At 59.7% G+C, this 20,317-nt stretch overlaps 1 protein-coding gene and 1 pseudogene across 1 annotated transcript in view; one reads left to right on the top strand and one right to left on the bottom strand.

The window, feature by feature from the left end:
- The window catches only part of Jph3 (junctophilin 3), a 55,758-nt gene extending 35,493 nt beyond the window's left edge, over nucleotides 1-20,265 (bottom strand). Inside the window, exons 1-2 of the mRNA XM_004644978.2 lie at nucleotides 19,756-20,265; nucleotides 1,078-1,855 (exon numbers count right to left, since the gene is read on the bottom strand). Of these exons, the coding sequence (XP_004645035.1) occupies nucleotides 1,078-1,855; nucleotides 19,756-20,137 (1,160 nt within the window). The 5' untranslated portion in view covers nucleotides 20,138-20,265. The remainder of the gene's footprint in view (nucleotides 1-1,077; nucleotides 1,856-19,755) is intronic.
- Nucleotides 5,358-5,520, top strand: LOC105744056 (annotated as a pseudogene).
- Nucleotides 20,266-20,317: the final 52 nt, after the last annotated feature.

Below are 20,317 nucleotides of genomic sequence, written 5' to 3'. Positions count from 1 at the left end.
ACCAGGTGAGTCCTGTACTCACACAGCCGCCGCCCGGCGCTGCTGGGGAACAGAAGCAGCGCAAGCGCAGACGTGGTGCCCGGGTGGGATCCCGCGCTCCGGCTGCTCCCCAGAGCGTCACGCTCGCTCCCACGCGCACCCTGGGTGCTGCGAGCATGGATGCTCACGCTGCCAACAAACCACCCCGCCACCTTCGCTCTTCTCCGTGGATCGAAGGCCACTGAGAATCAGGCCAAGCCTTACCCCACGAGAGGTCAGGAACCTTCCCAGAAGCTCTCTGGGCCACCAGAGCCGCACCAGGCAGAGTCGCCCAGGACGCAAGGTGCAGGCACTGAGGGCAGAACTTCTGGGACTGTGGGGGGCTGCGGGAAGCAAGGCTGTGGGTCTTCAGTCATTCAGAGCCTGACAAGGCCGCCAGGTGGCTGGGGATGCGTGGCCCTGGAGCGCCCCTGCTCCTGCCCTCCAGCTCTCACCCCAGCTGGCCCAGGCAGCCGCAGGCAAGCACTGCCTAGAGATGCCTTGAAGTCCACAGCAGCCCCTGGCCACTCGGGACCTGTTCTTTAGGGGCTGTGGCTCCTCTAAGCCCCAAATTCAGTGGCCAAACCCCACACCAGGCAGTTGGTGGCCCAAAGCACCAAGTCTTGTGTCAGCCCCTAGGCAGTGCCCGCAGCTGGTCTGCTTGGCTGGGGCTGCCTTGCAGGCAACTTCTGGCCTCCTCTGTGTCCCTTACAGCATCCAGGTGGCAGACACCCTTCCCTCACTCGATAGCCAGGCCACTCCTCATAACAACAGCACAGCCACCTTCTGTGTCCACCACGGTTCCCATCAAACACATCAGACACACACAGAACACTCGAGAGTAGCCTCCCTCCTGGAGGGGAGGCTGTGGGCCCCATGACCCTGCAGGGCAACTGTTCCTTGCCCCAACCCAACCCATGGGCACTTCTGAGGAACCCCAACATTCCATGGAGCCCAGATTGAGAAACACTTGCCTTGGTGTGGGGCGGTACAATTCGGAAGAGCCAGTCTCAGACACTGGCTGGATGGCCACAGAGCGCCCAGCTACCCCCAACCTACCTGGAGGCCGCAATCTCGGCCTTCTGCCTGGCGATTGTGGCAGCGCGCTCGGCGGCCTCCACAGCCCGGTCCACCTTCTCTCGGATCTTGCTGGCGCGCAGTGGGATGAGGTTCTTGCGCTTGCCGCTGACGAGGACGTTCTGCTTGTACTTGCCCTCCTCCTTGGTGCCGTCGGGGAAGGTCATGCAGCCGTAGCCATGCCGCCGGTTGCAGGCCCACTCGCCCTCGTACTTGAGCCCGTCGGAGCGCTGGCTCACCCCAAAGCCCGAGCGCTTGTCGTTCTTCCACTCGCCCACGTAGGTCTCGGTGGTGGTGGCGTCGATGTCGTCCTCGATGACGGCCAGCTCAGCCTCCGCCTCCCCCAGGCTGATGGTGGAGTGGATGTCGCTGGCCGTGGAGCTGATGGTGCTCATGCCAGCCTCACTGCGGAACGAGCTCTGCTTGCTACGCTGGCTGGCCAGGCTGCTCTTGGACTCCGACTTGCGCAGCTTCAGCCCGCTCAGCAGCGAGCGCCGGAACAGCCCCTTCTTCTTGCTCTTCAGGATCTCCGAGTCGCTGTGTGCCAGCAGCACAAAGCCGCCCCGAGACACGGCCGGGCTGCCGGCACCCGCTGGGGAGGCATCTGGGTGCAGCGCTGAGCCGTTGGTGTGCTCGCTGCGCAGGGAGTTGATGGACGTCCTCAAGGGCGAGCGGATGACCGCCGCCATGCCGTAGGGCACACTCTGCCGCACACCGTAGCCCTGGCGCATGCCGCCAACCCACTGGCCCTGGTACGTCCCTGAGGAGACAAAGGAGAGGGGGTGAGCCTGTGCCTGCCACACCTCCAGCTTGGTGGCACTCGGTAACCCAGGTGCCAGCCCAGAGTCCACATCACCCCAGCCCTTTCAAAGACTTTTCCAGCACTCGGGAGGCTGAGGCAGGAGGATCGATTGCTCTAAGTTCAAGGCCAGTCTGAACTATACGGGGATGCACTGTCACGAAAACACAAAACCCAAAGCAAAAGAAGCAACAAGGACAGGAAAAGAAGACCTTTCCACCCAGCCTCCCATGGCTGACTCCTTCCCTTGCAGGCAGGGTGAGAACAGGCACCTGGGTAGCCCTGGAGGCGCGGGTCAGCCCCAGCGTGGCACACGGTGTCCTGCCCTGCCGCCTGAGCCATCCGAGAAGAGTCCCAAGACCTCTCAGCAGGCAGGCGGGGAGGGATGGCATGGCAAGGGCTGGGGCGTGAGAACCAGAGCTCCACAACCCTCAGCAGGGAAGTCGGGCCACCTGCACCGCAAGCCCCTGGCCCTGCCATGTGTCTGGGAGCCGCAGCACAGCACCCCACATAGGAGCACCGACCGTTGTGAAGAGGACCGCGAGCGAGGGAGGGAGGGAGGCCAGATGCAGGCGCGGGCCACGTCCTGTACAGGCTGCAGCATCGCCGAGCCCAGAGACAGAGGAGAGGCGGGGCTGGGCCGGGAAGGGCCGGGGCGCCTGACGTGGACCAAGTTTCTGCTCTGGGTGCAGGACATGCGCTGCATGTGGACGGCAAGGACGGTGGGCACACTGAGAACGTACTTGGTGACTTGGTGCCACGAACTGCGCCCTTAGAAGGGGCTCGAGAGGCAGGCACGAGGGCCTGCGCCTACACGCGCCACTGCTCAGAGGCTGAGGCAGGAGGACTGCGTGCAGCAGTTACACATGGTGATCAAGAAATATGCTGAATGTTTCCGTAACTTAAAAACGTGTCACAGTAGGTGACACACTGCTGCGACCTTCCTCCACACCCCTTGGGACATACAGCCCCACTGCTGCTGCCACTCTGAAGCAGTGCTGGACTCTGCTCTGGTGTCATTACAGGGCATGATCAAGAACTTGGTGGGCGTGGCTGCGGAGCCAGGAGAAAGGTGCTCGCCAGCGCGTGACTGCATCCTTGCCCGCCTCGTGCGCCGGACCCGGCACCGTGCAGCTTCGGGCTGTTGAAATGACCACTTAGGAGAAATGTTCTGAGTCCATTCAGGACCTCGAGGCAGCCACAGCAGAGGCACTGAGGCCAGCAGAGAGGGCTCCAGAGCTAACGCAAGAAGCAGAGGGAATGACGGGCCACGTGTGCTCGCAGCCAGGGACGGGCTTGGAGGGGTTCATGGCGCTGTGTCTTTAAAAACTGTTTACAAATTTAAGCAGCATTTTTCAATCCTACTTCGTATACAGCACAATGAAATAAGGAGGAGCAGCCAGGCCAGACAGCTCGTTTCTTGCCCCCCATTCCCTCTCTGCTCCTGCTTCACTATGCACAACACCCCGCAGTCACCGTGACTGAAAGTTGCCTGGTCAGGCAGCCGGCGTGTGGCAGAGCTCTGCTGCTTCGGTCCTGGTCACCCGAGCCAAGGGGCAGCCCGATGGATGGGTGGACCTCTGTGAGGGTCCAGGGGTGGCGCAGGGCCTGGCCGCAGCTCTCGCAGCCCAAAGCAGCAGAAGCTGCAAACCAGAGCCCCGAGGCTGAAGCCCACACAGGCTTTCCTTGTCCTGCACGATCTTGCCACCAAAAACTGCAGTTGTCAAAATGAGAGGTTTCACATAAAAGTTCTGATCTCTTGTGTCTCCTAAGAAGTCAGAGATCTGACAACCAACCCCAGGTCTCTCTTCTTAGAGGCAAAAGAGCCTAGAGCCCGGCAGTAGCAGGGCATGTGGCCTCTGCCACTCTGGCACAGCCCAGCCACTGTCACATGCCTCACGGTGGGGACAAAACCTAAAAGTGTGGATCACAGAGCTTTGCACCCCAGCAATCCATTAGCTTTGCCACCCACGACCCCCCACTTGGGAATTCGCCACCAAAGATGGGGGGCAGGGCGTTTGTGCTCTGGACTTTGGGAAGGTACCCCCTCAGTGGGGCGAGGGGGTGTGCGGCCTGGGCACAGCCTCTTGGGAGACTCCTGGCCAGCCTCTCAGCCCCTGTGGTACAGAGGTGAAGGCTGGAGGCAGCAGTGGCGTGGCTCTAGACCAGCGCAAGGCTGGCACATGATTCAGGGTGCCCCTCACTGCCCTGCCGCTCTGGGCTGTGGCCAAGGAGAAGGTCCCAGTGGTTCTGGGGGCAGATGGCAGCAGAGCAAGGTCACAGCAGGGAGGTCATGCTGGCCAGACCCTAATCAACCTGGGATGCTCCCAAAACAAACATCCCTGGAGATGCAGGGCACACACTGTGCAGGTACCGCAGCCCAAGGCCCACCTCTAACCACCAAGTGGGGACCCCCGAGGACCTGTGATGTTCATGGGCCTCAGCCCAGGTGACCCCAGCCATGGCACGGCTTGTGCCTCAGGGATGCAGAGGACTCAGAGTGGAGCTTCCAGAACCTTTTCCCATCAGGCCCAGAACCGTGTCCCGCTCCTCTCCACATACTCGCGGCTGCCTCGCCACCTTCCACACGAGAGCCTCGATCCGACTGCAGGTTCTTCCCAGCCACAGCTCAGTCTGAGGTTCTCACTTCCTTATTTTACTTTTAATGCTGGGGATTGAATCCAGGGCTGTGTGCACATCAAGCCCACAGCTGTGCCTTAAACTCTTGGCCTCTCCTTTCCAACCTTTGATAGCTGGGATTGACACACACAATCTTCAGCCTCACCCTCTGGGAAGTCCTAGGTTGGAAGCGCTTGCTCCTGTGGAAAGTGTTCACAGTTACTGGTAAACCATATCCACAAAAGACTCCTAGAGTGACCACGCCACCCCAGTGGTCACCAATACTACCTGGGTACGTGGAAAGTTCTTCTTAGCTGGGCTGGGAAGCTGAGGTCTCCCGGGGTTTGGAAGGGCTGACTTGCACTGGGGTCTGGAGACTCCACCACAGCTGGAGAGGTGAGCCACCACGGGGGGCCCTGACCCACACCCTGGAGTCCAGCACAGACACCACAGGGGGCCTGCACGAGCCAACCCGCAGCTCCTTGGGTTTGAATCTCAGCCCGTGGAACTGGGAGGAGGCTGCCAGTTCCAACTGTGGAATTTCATTTGGGCCACGCTTGGACATAAACAGAGAATTCTCAACCCCTAGTCGTGTGACCACATAGAAAGAAGACAGAACAAACCGAGGAGAAAGGTAAAAAGCCAGATTGCTGAGAACATGTAAATAATGAACCAGGCACAGGGGTACACACCTGCTATCCCAGCTCCTTGGGAGGCTGAGGCAGGCAGGTCAAAAGCTGGAGTCCAGCCGGGACCCTCAGTGAGATTCTGTCTCAAATTAAAAAATACAAAAGGGCCTCTTGCTGCAGCAAGGCGAGTGGGAGCACAGGAGCTCGGGCTCGGAGCGAAACACTTCAGATTGTTTTAAGAAAATGGCAGACAAACCAGACGTGGGGGAAATCGCCAGCTTCGATAAGGCCAAGCTGAAGAAGACGGAGACGCAGGAGAAGAACACCCTGCCGACCAAAGAGACCACTGAGCAGCAAAAGTGGAGTGGGATTTCCTAAGAGCCCAGACAATTCCCCGCCCCCGTCATCTCCGAGACCCCCCAGTCATGATGTGGAGGAAGAGCCACTTGAAGATGGACACGAGCCACAAGCTGCGCTGTGAACCCGGGCACTCCGCGCCGATGCCACCGGCCCGTGGGTCTCTGAGGGGACCCCCCCAATCGGACTGCCAAATTCTCCGGTTTGCCCTGGGATATTATAGAAAATTATTTGTATGTTAAATGAAAATAAAACACATCTCGTGGCAAATAAATAAATAAATAAATAAGAAATAAAATAAAAAATACAAAAGGCTGGGGGTGCAGCTCAGTGGTACAGGGTCCTGGGTTCCATTTCCAGATATATAGGGATTTACACACATTCATATGTGTATTTATATATTACATAATGTTATACATAATTATGAGCTATTATACATAAATACATACTGTATATAAAATCTACATACCTATGACATAATGCAAAATACATTCATAACTGTATATATACTGTAAATGTACACATGTACCCACATATTTTAAAATAATTAGTAAAAAGGAGAAAGCCCCTCCTCTCCAGCAAGACGCAGGGAGAAAAGAAACAGAACCAGGGAACCCCTGGAGGGGGTGCACAGGGAACACAGCCCAGCGGGCCACTGGAGGGCCCAGGCCTGCGGTCAGCAGAAGGAACAGAGCCACACACGGACAAGCGGAGCTACGGGCCACCAGGCATTTCGAGGTGGCCCAACAAGGAGAGGGGACCTTGACACAAATGAATGGGAAAGAGAATTTGGTACAATCATGAAAAATATAGGTGGAAGAAGAAGTGATCAGAAAAACAGAATCTAAATCCCAGGAGGTAGGATGCTGCATTCCCCAAGTGAGAATGAAATGCAGTTTTTTAAAAAGAAAAAGATGGTTGGGGAGATAGCTCGGCAGTCTAAGGGCCTGCCTGGCAAGCACAAGGACCCAGGTGCCATCCTGGTATGGTATGCCGTGCCAGCCCCAAACAGGGCATGGTGGTGCACGCCTGTAATCCCAGCACTGGAGAAGCTGACACGGAAGGATCACTATAAGTCTGAACTGTGTAGCAAGACTCTGTATTAAAAGAATTTTTTTAAAAAAGAAAGAAACTTTCGGGGGCCGGGGAGATAGCTCAGTGGCATAAGTGCCTGCCAGACAAGTGCAAGGTCATGTGTTCAATTCCTGATAACCAAAAAATAAAAATACAAAAAGAAAATTTTTCAGAAACTAAAACATAAAGTGATAGTGAAAGCAGACAAAAAGTCTCGTCCAGGAGCCCTATGTCCAGCGATCTGAGGGTGCCCAGAGGCAAAGCAGGAACACCCCCAGCACCAAGGGCGTCCCTGTGTCCATCCTGGGCCTGCAGACACCCGGCATGGGCCAGGCCAGAGCCCTGCCCACGTCCTGGCAGCATGCCGCATCAGATCGCCACTGAGCGGGTTTTATATGCTTCAAGGTGAAAGAAAAGCAGATCATTTGGATGGCCTGAGATGGGCAGAATGGCAGGGGACGACAACAGACCCAGAGATGTCCCCACCACAGATGCGGAGCAGAAGTGATTTTCAGTCTGTAGCCTACACCAATTTCTCCATCAAGTAATCCAGCCACACTGAGTTCATGTTCCACGACCCTACTGCAGGACGTGCTCCACCAGAGGAGGGAGGAAACCAAGCAAGGGGGAGGCCGGGACCCTGCGCACGCAGGGGAAGGCAAGCCGCGAGCAGATGTGGGCCTGTGCGCTCTCCAGGCACAGCAGCCGGCAGGGCTGAGTGAAACCCACATCAAGGGTCGTTCTGTTGGGGCTGAGGAGATGGCTCAGTAGAATAAGCGCTTGCCTGGCAAGTGCAAGGTCCTGAGTTCAATCTTTGGTAAAAAAAAAAAAAAAAAAAAAGTCCTTTCACCAAGCATTTGGAAGGCGGAGAAAGAATTAACCAGCGATTAAAAAAATAACACAATTTAAAAAGTGGACCACACCCCACAGGCCTGGCTGTGCCTGCTCCCCGTGCCGAGAGCGAGGCTCGGGGAGAGGCTGTCACCAATGCCCGCCGCGTCATGCAGAGCACGCTGGCCGGCGACAGCTGCCCAGTGCACCTGAAAGACTGGGAGGAAGCCAGAGAGAGACCAGGGGGGCAGCCAGGAGCTTGGGGAGCTAGGGGGAACCACCAGGCAAGGGTCAGGGTGGCAGGACGACAGCAGGGAGGGCGTGAGAGCCCCAGGGCTGCGAGTGGCCGCACAGCTGCATCTGGTCGAGCCACCGGGGCACCCCCGTGGCCACCCCCCCGTGGCCACCCCCCCGTGGCCACCCTCCCGTGGCCTAGACGAGGCCCAGGATGGGCACAGGTGTGAAGAGCACCAGTGAAGGCCTGCCACGAGGGGGAGGATGGGCACCAGCCCGAGGCACAGGCCATGCCCTGCTGTCCCCGTGTGCAGCTCTGGACAATGGGCTTCTTGGCCCGAGATTCCCGTCCTACAGGCCACCAGGCCCTCTTGCTCCCCGCTGTGCCCTGCAGAAGACCAGGGAGGCTGCTGCTGCCCAGTCGGGCAGCTGAAAACTAGAGCAGAACCCACTCTCAGAGTAAAGAGCACCCTCGAGCCAGCACAGCTTCCTCGTGGAGGGCCCTGCACAGGGGCACACTCCAGGCCTCCCCAAAAGCCTGCACTCAGGAGCTGGGGTGCCATGCCCAGAGGCACCCAGCGCCAGGAGCAGCCAGCATTGCATCGCATCACTGCCCAGAGAGGGGAGCCAAGCTGCCCACAGCCACACAGCAAGCAGCTGGAGACCGTCCGCAGCATGCACAGTGCAGACCTCAGGGCCAGGCCCCGGCTCCCGCTCGCTGCACATCAAGCAAGGTTGGTGACCGTGCACATCCTGGCAAGCCCCAGAAGCGGGCCCCAGCCAGAGACCCTCAGTGGCCCCCAGGCCCTGCTGGCCCCCGCGTGTCCTCCCTACCATGCCCACCGGCCCAGGACCCCCAGTGCTTCTCTCCTGCTCTCAGCTGACACGGGGGGCAAAGGCCCCTTGTCCTCCTCCTCCCTTCCTTGTGGTTCTGGGGGACCTCACGCATGCTGGCAGGTGCTCCACGCACAGCACTTTCTGGGACAGGTTCCCCTACGTTGCCCAGCTTGCCTGGAACTTGAGAGCCTCCTGCCTCAGCCTCCTGAGTGCTGGGGATCACAGGTGTATGCACCCATGCCTGGCTTCATCAGGTTCTGCACCATCAAGTCTCAGAGAGCATGACCCAGGAGAGAAAAAGTGCCACACACAAAGCTCACAGCCACAGTCACAGCAGCCCAAACATGGACAACCTAAGCAACCACCCACCGCCAAGCGGATAAGCAAAACATGTGGTCCTTGCAGCGGACTATTCCTTGGCCATGAAGAGAAACAGAGCCCTGACACGTCTGCAGTGGGATAAGCTCTGAAAACACAACAAGCGACAGAGGCCGGCCAGGACGGGCCGTGTTGCCTGAAGTTGCGGGCATGCAGTGTCCCAAGCAGGCAGGTCGGAGCAGGGCGCAGGCTTCTGAGGAGGGAGCAGGAAGTGACCCCAGCCCAACAGTTCCTGCTAGCAGATGAGAGCGCTCTGAATCTTGTCGTGGTTCCCACCTCGGCGAACACACTAGAGTGGCTGACTGCACGCGCACGCAGAACCACGGGCAGGCCAGACCACACGCATGCGCGAATCACAGGGCGTGCAGCTGCACTCTGGGCAAGTCCAAGCTCAGTGGGACCTTCTCTCGCCTCAATAAGAGAAAGGGAGGGCCGGGCCTGGCAGCTCCAGCCACCTCCTCTACACCGTGTGGGGGCACTGCCCTGACAGCCATTGCAGCCCCCTGGTTCTACAGTCGGCGCAAGACACCCTCGAGCGGTGCACAGCACAGCTTGCAGGGAGGCTGGGATGCGTGGCAGACATGGCACTGATGCTGGACAGTGACAGGGGACAGGACAATGTCCTCCCCATGCACACGCCGCCCCATGGAGGGATGCAGGGGAGGAGCCTGGCGGGACAAGGGCCACCCTCACGGGAGCGGGGCCTCCTGTCCGTGTCCCCGGTGGCCACCAACCTCCCTCATGAGGGCTCAGCACCCCAAGCCAGGCCTTTGAGGGCCTCACTGTTCCTGCTGTGAAGGCCTCCGCCCTGAGTGGCAGTGGATGCTGAGGAGAAGGCAGGTCACCCCTGGAGCCCCATCCTGCCTGGGAGGCGCAGGTCCCCAGCCATCTTCCCAGCCCAGATCCTGTGCAGGGAGGCCAGCTGAGGCCTCTCGGGAGGAGACCCTGAGGCTCGCCCTCTGGGGCTCCTGTAACCCACTGCCTTCCTCTCTCACCTGTCAGCCTTTTGGGGAGCCTGGCCTGACCCCCACACCGTGTAGCTTCAGCCTCCCACCCCCCTTCCTGTCACAGCCACCATCACACAGGCAGGAAGGGCTGTCTGTGCCCTCACCACAGCCAGGGGTCCCCATGGGGCCAGGAGCACAGCAGAGGCCATACGGAAAGCAGCCGCCCTCGCCTGGCTCTGCCTGAACTCTTGCATGCAGCCCAAACCACTAGGCAGCTGGCCTCAGACCCACATGGGGAACAGCGTTTCTGGGCTTTCTAGAAACTTCCTTCAGTCATCTCCCAGAAGCCCTTGGAGCACAGACCCCAGGCAGAAGTTGAGCACCTGAAAGGCCCAGGGAAGAGGGCAGAGGTGCTCGTGACCAGGACAGAACGGGACAGAAGCGCCACCCCACATGACAGTCACTCCCAGTCAACAAGGACACAGCTCTGGCGCAGTCCCTGCTCACCCTCTGCAGCCTCCCCTTCTAGAGATGAGACAATGGGGGGCTCAGAAGAGCACCCCTTCTGGTCATGTCTGGCCTTCAGAGCACCCTACTCTCCCTGGGCCTCCCCAAGTCCAGCAGGCTCCAAGTGCATACCTCACTCTAGGGACACACCAGGACTATACCCGAAGGCAACTGTCAGGACTGCAAGGCTCAGGTGATAGCCCCAGGAGTGCTGTGGGAAGTGGGGGTCCCTGGGGTATGGGAGCAAGGCCAGGGCAGCATCTCTGGCCTGCCCAGGGTGGGAAGCATCACAGGGTTCCTTAGAACCTGGAGTCCTCAGGTTCCCTTTGCCCAGCCTCCCTGGGGGCCATAGAGGCCTCTCTCGGGACTCTGGACCTAGACCAGCCCTGAAGCTGGAGTCCAGCTGGCTCTCAATGCCAGGCCAGAGAGGGCACTGCTGCGGTCAGCTCTGATCTGCAGTGCCCTGGGTGCCTCTACAGTCCCATGTCTGGCTGGAAACCAAGGGAGGCAGGGGAGGCCCCGAGGCACTGGAACATCCCAGATACCCAGCACAGTCCCAGTGGGGACCCCGGGCTTCCTCTCTGGGTGACATGGGGGCCCAGCAGCCTCTTAGCCTCAGTTTCCTCTCCTGCGGTGGGCAGCAAGGCTTTGTGGGGTACAGGGCAGAAGTAAAGACACGAGGCTAAAGCTGCAAAGACACATGAGCCAGGGCAGCCTAGGACACCATGCGCGGGGCTTCGCGCCCCCGTGGCCCCTCCCTGGCTCCCACTCACAAGCTGCCCTGTGTTCCTGTGGTGCCTCGGGGTCACTGTCATGGCAACCACTACCTGGCCTCTGCTACATTCCTGCTGCAGTCCACGCGGTAGGGATGCAGCCCTCAGGCCTGCTCTGGGATGGCTGAGTGTGCCCATGGGTTTGTTCCGGAGGGGCTGAGGTTCCATCCTGGTCGCTCCCCATGCACATGCTGCCCCGTGTGCCCCAGCCCTTGTGGGGCTGGACTTTTGCCCCTGGTCATGCCTCCTGCCCACTCCTCCTGCAGCCTGGGGTGGGTGCTCTCCTGCCCCGCCATCCATGTCACTCTTCTACCTGGGTTCCGCGTACCTCCCCTCCTGAAGCCCACCTGACAGGTAAGCCAGCCAGGGCTCGTCATTTCTGCAGCTAACACTCAGGCAATGTCTGCATGACCCTATGCCCCAGGCAGTGTGACTCTTACTGTGGCACAGGGAGCTGACCCTGAGAGGACACCCTGACCCCTCACTGCTCGGAGCTGAGAGTGCTGGGGGTGAGAGAAGGGCATCGGGGAAGTTGATCACCCGCCATCCTGGCCACCACTCACAGTGGCCTCTAGGCCTTACAGGAAGCCGCAGGACTGCTCAGGAAGCCAGGTAACCCAAGCTCAACATGGGCAAATCCACACAGACTCCATCTGCTGAGCCCCGAGAAACACAAGCCAGAACCGAAGCAGGGATGGCGAGACTCGGACAGACAGTGGCAGGTCTTGGCGGGGCCCTGGAGTAGCCAGGGCCCTCACGGCTGGAGCCTCGGCTTCCCACTGCTTTCTCCACGAAGCAACATCAGGCCAGGGGAGCTCCCAGCACACAGCTGGATGGAGCCAGCATCCAAGTCCACGGTGCGGGCTCAGGGTGCAGGCTGCAAGGAGGCCCAGACATAGGCACCTGGCCGTGGCAGCAGGACCCATCTGAGTTGGGGGCTCAGATTCACCAACCCAGAGGTGCACCTGGGCCTCATCCTCCACCTGTTCTGCTCACCACACAAGGTTTAGGTGCTCACGGAGGATGGGGGTCCTTGCCTGGCAATCTGTGAAGTCGGGGCAAGGTTGTGAACCCCCAGAAGTGCAAAAAGCATCACAAGGCTGCAGGGACCTGTGTTCTTCCCAGAGAGCTCACAAGCTTAGGAAATGCTGGCTGGGCAAAGCCCCCGGAGGCCCGCCTGCTATGGCCTTGCAGTGCACCTTGGCCCTGTCTCCTCCCCTCTGTACCTTCCTTGTCTGTAAAGCAAGTGAGTGGCTGAGGTCCACCATGCAGTCCAGGCTGGGCTTGAACTCACTTTGCAGCCCAGGCTGGCCTTGAACTTGAAACTAGCCTCCTGTCTCAGCCTCCTGAGCGCCAGGATCCCAGGCATCACGCCTCGCACTATTTAAAGGAAGGAGAGAAGCAGCATGCACGCTAAAACGTCCTGCAGCGTAGGACCAGCCTTCACAAAAGGGGCTCCTGCTCACATGGCCTCCCAGCTCTGCAGTCCTCACTGGCCACACATATGGCCTGCGGCACTTGCTGCCTGCCCTACGTGTCCCCGAAAAGCCAAGTCCTGGTCAACAAGCTCAATGCCTGTGAACTCGGCATCCTCTAGGAAAGGTCTTTGTAGCTGCGATTAATGATCATAAGTTCATCCTGGATTTCGGCTGAGAAGTAACGGGAGACCCAGGGGCAGGCCACATGAGGGTAGAGGCAGAACGTGATGCTCCCCTCACCCGGGGATCCTGCACTGGAAGTCCTTCCGGTTGCATTCTTTACACAGTGCTACATCACCTCCAAGAGCCCCTCAAAAATCTGTATCAGAGGCAACTGTTCTTGGTCCTGCCTGCTCTTAGCAACTTCCAGGTCAGGAATGACACCCTCAGAGCCTCTGGTTTGAGTGAACAAATCACAGCATGGTCAGTGATGGGTACTCGCTGAAGGGCTCCATTGAGTGGTCCCCGCCTGAGCTGAGTGTCACCCAGAGACTTGACACATCCTGGGCCCGGCTGCACCCTGAGCAGCGCTTCTTCAAAGCACCCAGAAAGGACAACCCCAACAGCAGTGCTGCCTGCCGGCCTCCACAGGGCACCTAGCTAGGACCATGCAGACCGCGTCCCCAGGGCATCTTCAGAAGTCAGAGAAGCTGCTTCGGGCAGTGGCAAGGGGTGATTCTATGGCGCAGTCAGTGCAGGTGGTGCTAACCAGAGCCACAATTCTCAAAATGGGGCTCCAGGGAGCAGCAGCAGCAGCACACCGAACCTGCACGGGTGGCTTTCTGGGCCCAGAGGGGCAGAGATGGGTCTAGAAACCCTGTTCAGATACACCTTCTGGGCAGCTTTGACCCCCACAAATGTGAGCATGTTGTAATCACCTCAGGCATCCCTGAGATACCCTAAAACCCACACTAAAAGAGAAAGGGCTGCTTCTGGCCTATGGACTCAGAAGTGTCAGTCCGCACAAGCTCAAACACAGGAAGGGCCAGCCACGAGGCCAACTGCACACAACATGGCAGCCCGAAGCAGGAGGAGAGAAGCAGGAGGAGACACCCTCTTCCGGGCCACACCCCCCTCCACAGAACGCGTCAGCCACTCCCACACTCAGCTCTTGGCAGTGCGGCCATGGGAGCACACCCAGGGCCCGAGGGACACCTGTGACGCGGGAAGCAGAGGCCTGGGTTGGGATGGAAAGCGTGTCACTGCTCCATCACAGAGGCCAGAAAGCCTGGGCAGGGGAGGAGAGGCCTCCACAGAGCCCAAAGACACCACTGTGCTCCTCTTCCCCGACTCAGCTTGGCCACCAACGCCCTGGGGTCCCCACTGTTCCCCAGGACACAGGCAGAATTCTCACCTGCAGAACCTCCTTCCAGGCCTCAAAAACTGACAAGAGAATCTTGAACTATCTCAACATTTGAGCTCTGATCCCTGTCCAACTTGTTTATTCTTTTAGAAGTCACATGGTCTTTTTTGGTGGGCAGGAGGAGAGGATTCTATTTGCTTTTCTTTCAAACTGCATTGTTGCAAACCAGGTAGCATATACAGTAGGGACTCGGCAAAGTTCACAGCTGAGCCACGAGGTTGGCCCTGTGTCTCCGTCCTTGTGCCCAGCAGGAGCCTCGAGCATGCTGGAGGCAGGGGCGCCAAAGAGAGCGCTCCAGGGAATGGCAGCCACAGAGAGGTGGCCAGAGCGTGACAGGCGCCAAGGATCTGCAAAGCTCGCCTCGCACTCAGCAGTGGCCCGCTCCGCCCTGGCTGTGGGGGCCTCACGCTGCCAGAAAGCCAGTGCCTGGGTGCTTTGTTCAACACCAGCCGCTCTGCTCACAGAAACACTGGCAGCCTCTCACACACGGAACCAACCCCGAGAACAAAACCCATTCGGGAGCTCTACCAGGCGACACAAGCCCAGTGCAATGGCACAATCGAATCCTGGCTACCCTGGAGGCTGAGGCAGGAGGAGCAGCCTTCCATCTCAGCAGCAACTTAGTGAGACCCTGTCTCAAAGTAAAACACAAACGGCTGGGGTCGCAGCTTGCTGGCAGGCCTGGCATTCAGTCCCGAGTGGGGTCACACGCGTACACACATGAGCAGGCCCTGCTGCAAGGCTGCCCTGTCGACACAGACTTCCCTTCTTCCCTCTCACTGTCTGCACTCAATGATCCGTTCTTGCAACGAAAGGAGGCACCAGACATGGTGGAGAGCGAAGCTGCTGAAGACTATCAGCTCTGCGCGCTGCGTCCATTCCGTTTGTCTCTGAGTGAGCTCTCTGTGCCAGCCCTGTCTCGGGCTCTGGTCACCAGCAGTGCCCGCCCGACGCACGCCTTCTGGTGTGTACGTGGGGGCAGCTCAGGCCACCGCTGTCCAAGGTCCACAGGTCTGCAGTGCCCGTGCGGCAGCCGTGGGTCGCTCGTGTCTGTGAGCACTTGAGGTGCAGCAGCTGCCACAGACCTCTTGTTGCTACTGTGGCTGTGGCTGAGGTGCTTACACACAGGGCTGTGTAGTTCAGGCTGGTCTTGATCTCACTACGGAGCCCGGGCTGTCCTCAAACTCAGCCACCCTCCTGCCAAAGCCTCTCAAGTGCAGGGACTGCAGGCGTGAGCTACCATGCCCACCTACTTAAACTTCATTTCACTTTAATTAAATTTAAATCTAAGTAGCTACCTGTGGCCGGCGGCTGGCAGGTGTGGGCTAGTTGATTAATCCAGGCCGTCAGCCGAAGTAAAGCGAAGGGAGACAACAACCACAGGCAAGGCTGCTCCTTCGCCTGCTGGCTGTGCCGTCGCTGCACTCCTGGGACCTGAACCCACGCCCCGGGCCCTGCTCGGCTCAGCCCACTGCACCGGCCAGCCGCCGCGCTGGAGCGACTCCCCGGGCTGGCTCCCCAGCGCTCTCCCGCGGCCAGGAGATGGCGTGGCGCCCGCAGGCGCTCTGCTTTTTCCGAAAAGACGACCGCAAGCTCGAGCGGCGGCGCGTCTCAGCGTGGAGCCCACGCGCCGACAGAGCGGGCTGAGCTCGCTGCTCTCACGGAGGGTGGGCGAGTACACGCCGCGCCGCGCCACGGGCGAGGCGGCTGCTGCCCGAGGCCGGAGTCTGAAAGAAAACAGGCGGGCAGCGGCGCTCTCCGTGGTGCTGAAGGGCGGCCTCGCGCCTACCCAGGCGCAGGCAGCTCCAGCGTGCTCAGGAGCCCGGAGACGGCTCGAAGGACAGCGGCTGTGGAAAGCTGACACCAACGCGCACAAGTCTCAGCAGCTCTTTGTCATTTAAGGACACCGAGAGCCTCGCATACAGAATTACCGGTGGACAGGTGACGGCTAGCTCTATTCAGAGTTGGGAAACTGAGGAAGAGAGATAACTTGGAGAAGAACCGCAAGTGTTGTTTTTCACCCCCACCCCCAAGTTCCCCAGGGTCCTCCAAGAAGAGGCGGCCAGGGTCGGGGGGCCCTCGCAGCCCCACTTTGTCTCCTATGGACAGCAGCTTTGGGTGGGCCCTCTTTCTCCTTATGGAGCCCCCCAAGTGGCGGCGAGGGAATCTCCAGGAGAGCTCCGGTAGCTGTGCGCACTGCTTGCTCCTGAAATGAATGTCCATGTGGACGGTCCTGCTTCCCAACTTGGACTCTTAGATTTTAAAGAGTCTCCCACAGTCCCACCCAAGCACCAAAATATCCCTAGTTGCACAGACACAAAAGAGAGGTTTTGTTTCCCTTCAAGGCGCGTCAACAGCATGAATGCATGTTTGAAATGAAAGCAAAGCCCGCCACTGCCTCTGTCACCTGAACGCCCTGCACACGGGGATGGCAGAAACCCAGAGCCCTTTCCGGCAGTGAAGCACACAGAGCCGGGAGGGTGCAAGTGGCTGTTTCGGGGGGAGACGGAAGACGCCTTTGGGTGGTGGTGCGCTGTGCAGGCACCTGGGTGGGGCTGAGTCCTGGCTGTGGGCGTATGAGATCTGCGTGGGCTGAGGAATCCGGCCCGTGAACAAGACCGCGCATGACGGGAGAGGCCAGGGTGTGAGATGACTCATACCTTTTGGGATGTGGGAGGGCTTATCTGAGCCGGCAACTTTCAGTCCAAGGGGCTCTGAATCCACGGCGGCGGGAGGACATGTTCACCTGTGGGGCAAAGCGCAGGGGCCCAGTGACAGAGGAGGGACAGGCATCCCGGGTCCCTGGGGCTGGGGCTGGCACATCTGCATCCCCGCATCTGACTACAGCTCAGGGTTCTGCACCCCCAGAAAAACGATGGATGTGGAAGAAGAGGAAATGACAAGGGCGCTTCTGCACAAGTGAGTTTCCAGAGAGGTGACTCTGGAGTCCCCGTCCTGAATGTGTCTAGTCTGCCCAAAGCCCATCTACTCCAAGCCTCCACTAGCCGGGGCGGGAAAGGGGAACAACGGACTGAGCCCTCCAGGAGCACAGAGTCCAGTGCTGCGATGAGCGCACTCACCACTCGCGTGGCACATGGGAGCCATGTCGACACCTAACGTCACGGATACGTGTGATCACCGCCACCGCCCCAGCTGGCAGTGCTAATGATGACTGCTGTAAGTGACACCCACTGCTCATGAACTACAGTAACAAAAACCACAAGAGAGGGCCAGGGAGCTAGCTCAGCTGCATAGTGCCTGCCTGGCAGGCGCAAGGTCCTGAGTTGGATTCCCAGGACCACAAGAAAGAAGAAAAGCATGGCAAGCATCAAGCCATGCCCTGCTCTCCTGGTGGAGTGGCACGCTCTGCTCTGCGAGCCCGCTCCCCTGCACAGACCTTTGTACAGAGGAAGAAGCAGAAGTGCGGGAGATTCAGTAACTTGTGCAAGGTCACACAGTGGAGGGTTGCAGGGCCAGGACCCAAGGCCAGGCCGCTAACGTGGAGGGAGCATGTGCTCTCCCACCCAGGGCCAGGGCTCCCCGTACACATGGGAGCTCACACCAAGAGCAGCGCCTGCCGGGCCGGGGGCGGGAAGCTGGAGGAGGAGATGGCAGAAGTGTCCCCAGCTGAAATGGATTCCGAACCTATTCCAGCTAAATGTGGACTACATTTGCTGCTCCTGCATTATTCATGACAGTCGCCGTTTCCCCAAGTCAGCACCAAGAGCCCGGCTGAAGTTCGGAGCTCTGCAGATTCCTGCCCCACATTTCCACCTCCTGCATGGATGCAAAACTGGGCTGCCTCCTCAGGAGGGCTCCACAGGGCCCTCCCCCTGCTTTCTTCACTGCCCGCCACATGAGGGAGAAGGAACTGAAGCCAGTCCTGTTCTGCCAGTGACCCCACCCTACAGTGGACAAAGCAAGGCCTGCCCAGAGCCCCAAGTCCCCAGAAGTCCCTGCTTCCTAGTGAGCCCCTGGGGCTGTGTCCAGCCAAGAGGCCCCAGAAGGCTCAGCCTGATGATGCCAGAACAGAGGCGTCCACTCAGTTCTCTCTGACACTGTCACCCTCCAAAAGGGAGTGTGGCTTCTTGACACCTCAGTCTACTTAACAAGACTTGAGAAATGACCCACACACACACTGGAAAGAAGAAAGACAAACAGCTCCTTCCAGGCAAGTGGTGGCTGTGAGGGGTGTGGTCCCAAGCAGATGGGGCTCTGCCACCCAGCTGCACCCTGGGCCAGGCCCAATGGAGCCACACAGTGTGCATGCCCTGGTACCCACACATCCTGGGGGTTTCACAGCAGTGGGAAGGGGGCTGGTCAGGCCTGCACAGAGCCCACACATCTGGAAGCCCTCCAGAGCGCAGCTCAGCGGGCAGCCTAGCCAGAGCCCTGAGGTGGCAACTGCCCAGCACCCAAGGAGCCCAGCTGTGAGTGCCAAGCTGCCACCCACAACTGCTGCCTTGCCCGCCCTGTGCATGCAGGCGTGGGGGCACACCACACAACATGCGCGCATGCACACACGCACGCGGGCACACACACACACACACACACGAGCCCACGCCTGGAGCTGAGGGAGGGCTGTGTTTGCCCCCTCTGGTTCGCAGGGCCCAGGGTCAGGGAAGCTCTCCAGCTTGCTCCAGGAAAACAACAGCACAGAAAGGCCGCCTGGGACCAGGGCCGGCGCCGAGTAGACAGGCAGGAGCATTATATAATTAACTGCCCAGACTCCGCCTCCTCTTCGGGTAATAACGAACCTGCTTTTCAGTTGCATAAGCCAAAATAATAATTACTTGCCAGCCCTCATCACTCCTGGATGTGGCCAGAGAGCAGAGCACGGAGCCTTTTGCCAGAGACCAGGAGGCAGCGGCAGGCAGGAGAGAGAGCACACGCACACTCAGGGGTTTTATTCCCAGCAGAAGCACAAGTCATTGCTGCGTCTCACTCCCTTTCCAGGCATCCATGCCTGAAAAACCACCTTCGGAGAGGGGAGGCTCCGGGAAGGCAGTTGGATTGGGGTCTGCTGCCTGTGGGCACCAGGGTGCACCGGGGAGTGGAACTGGAGCATCCAGACAGGGGGCAGCTGCAAAGCCAGCAGCGGCTCCCTGCCCAGAAACCGCCTTTCCGGCAGCTCACTGGCTTCCGGCGCCCGCTCTGCCCAGAATGTGGTGGCATCTTTCAAGGAAGGTGCAGAGCAATTCCCTGAATTAACAGTGGAAAGATTTAGCCACTGAAAGTCGAGGTTCCTGGGCTCTTGCTAACAGATGGGCCTCCCTCACTCGCTCCCACCCTCCCTCCCTCCAGCAGGCTGTTTCGACAGTGAAGCTTGCGTCCAACCACCTAGAAGTTTACTGCCTTGCTGTTTGGTTGGGTTGGCATCCCCCCCGCCTCTAGCACTCCCAGGTGCTCCTTCTCCATTGGCCTGGGTTGATCAGGACTGAGGGAGGCCTGGGCACCCCAGGAAAACAAGAAGAAAGCTGGGGCTTGGGGGGGGTGCAGAGGGCCCCTCTCCTGCCCCTGCACCCATGGTGAAGCCAGAGGCAGCCAGGCCTAGTCTGGCCTTTTGGGCAGGTCTCTGGCCTGCTCCCGGGTGCTGTGTGGAGGCCTTGCTCAGCGCCACTGCGAGGGCCTGGCTGGCGGCTGGAAAGCCCCCCACACCTTCTCATAGCACAGGGCCCCGTCTCCCCCCAGGCCGCAAGCAACCTGTGGCCAGGGCCCAGTGAGGCCTCCAGGGCACTCGGGAAAAGCCCGGGCCCGCAGCCCAAAAGGAAAGGCTCAACTTCCCGTGATAAACAGAGGGGCGAGTGGGGAGGGCCCTCCGCGCGCGCACCCACCTCCATCCGAGTAGGTCTCCGTGCCGTAGCCGTCCTGCAGTCCGTTGCTCCAAGTGCCTTCGTACTTGGCCCCGTTGCCCGTGCACTCCCGCACCCCATAGCGCCCCTTGAATCCGTGTGTCCACTCGCCCTTGTACACCCACTTCCCCTTGCTCTCCAGGCCGATGCCGTGGCGCTTGCCCTGCGCCCAGGTGCCCTGGTACGTGTTGCCGCTCGGCCAGGTGTAGACGCCCAGCACCTCGAAGCCGTGGCTCCATGAGCCGGTGTATTCGCCTTGGCCCTTGGGGCCGGTGCAGACGCCATGGCCGTGCGCCTTGCCGTCCTCCCAGCCTCCGCAGTACGACCCTCCATCGTCGAAATTAAACCTGCCCCCAGTGGACATGCATGTACCGCGGTCCGCGAATCCCGCAGGCGGCGAAAAAGGACGCGGCGCCCGCGGAGCCGGAGTCGTGCTCAGCCGGCGACGCCTGGGGCCGCCGCTCGCTCGGGAGCTCGGAGGACGCGGGCAGCTCCACGCGGGCTCGGGCCGCTCCGGCCGCGCCGAGTCCACGGACGCGCGTGT

This window comes from Octodon degus, unplaced genomic scaffold, assembly GCF_000260255.1.
Source record: "Octodon degus isolate 3935 unplaced genomic scaffold, OctDeg1.0 scaffold00215, whole genome shotgun sequence".
NCBI lineage: Eukaryota > Metazoa > Chordata > Mammalia > Rodentia > Octodontidae > Octodon > Octodon degus.
Note: the sequence above shows the minus strand (reverse complement) of the source record. Positions and strands in the feature narration are given on the sequence as shown.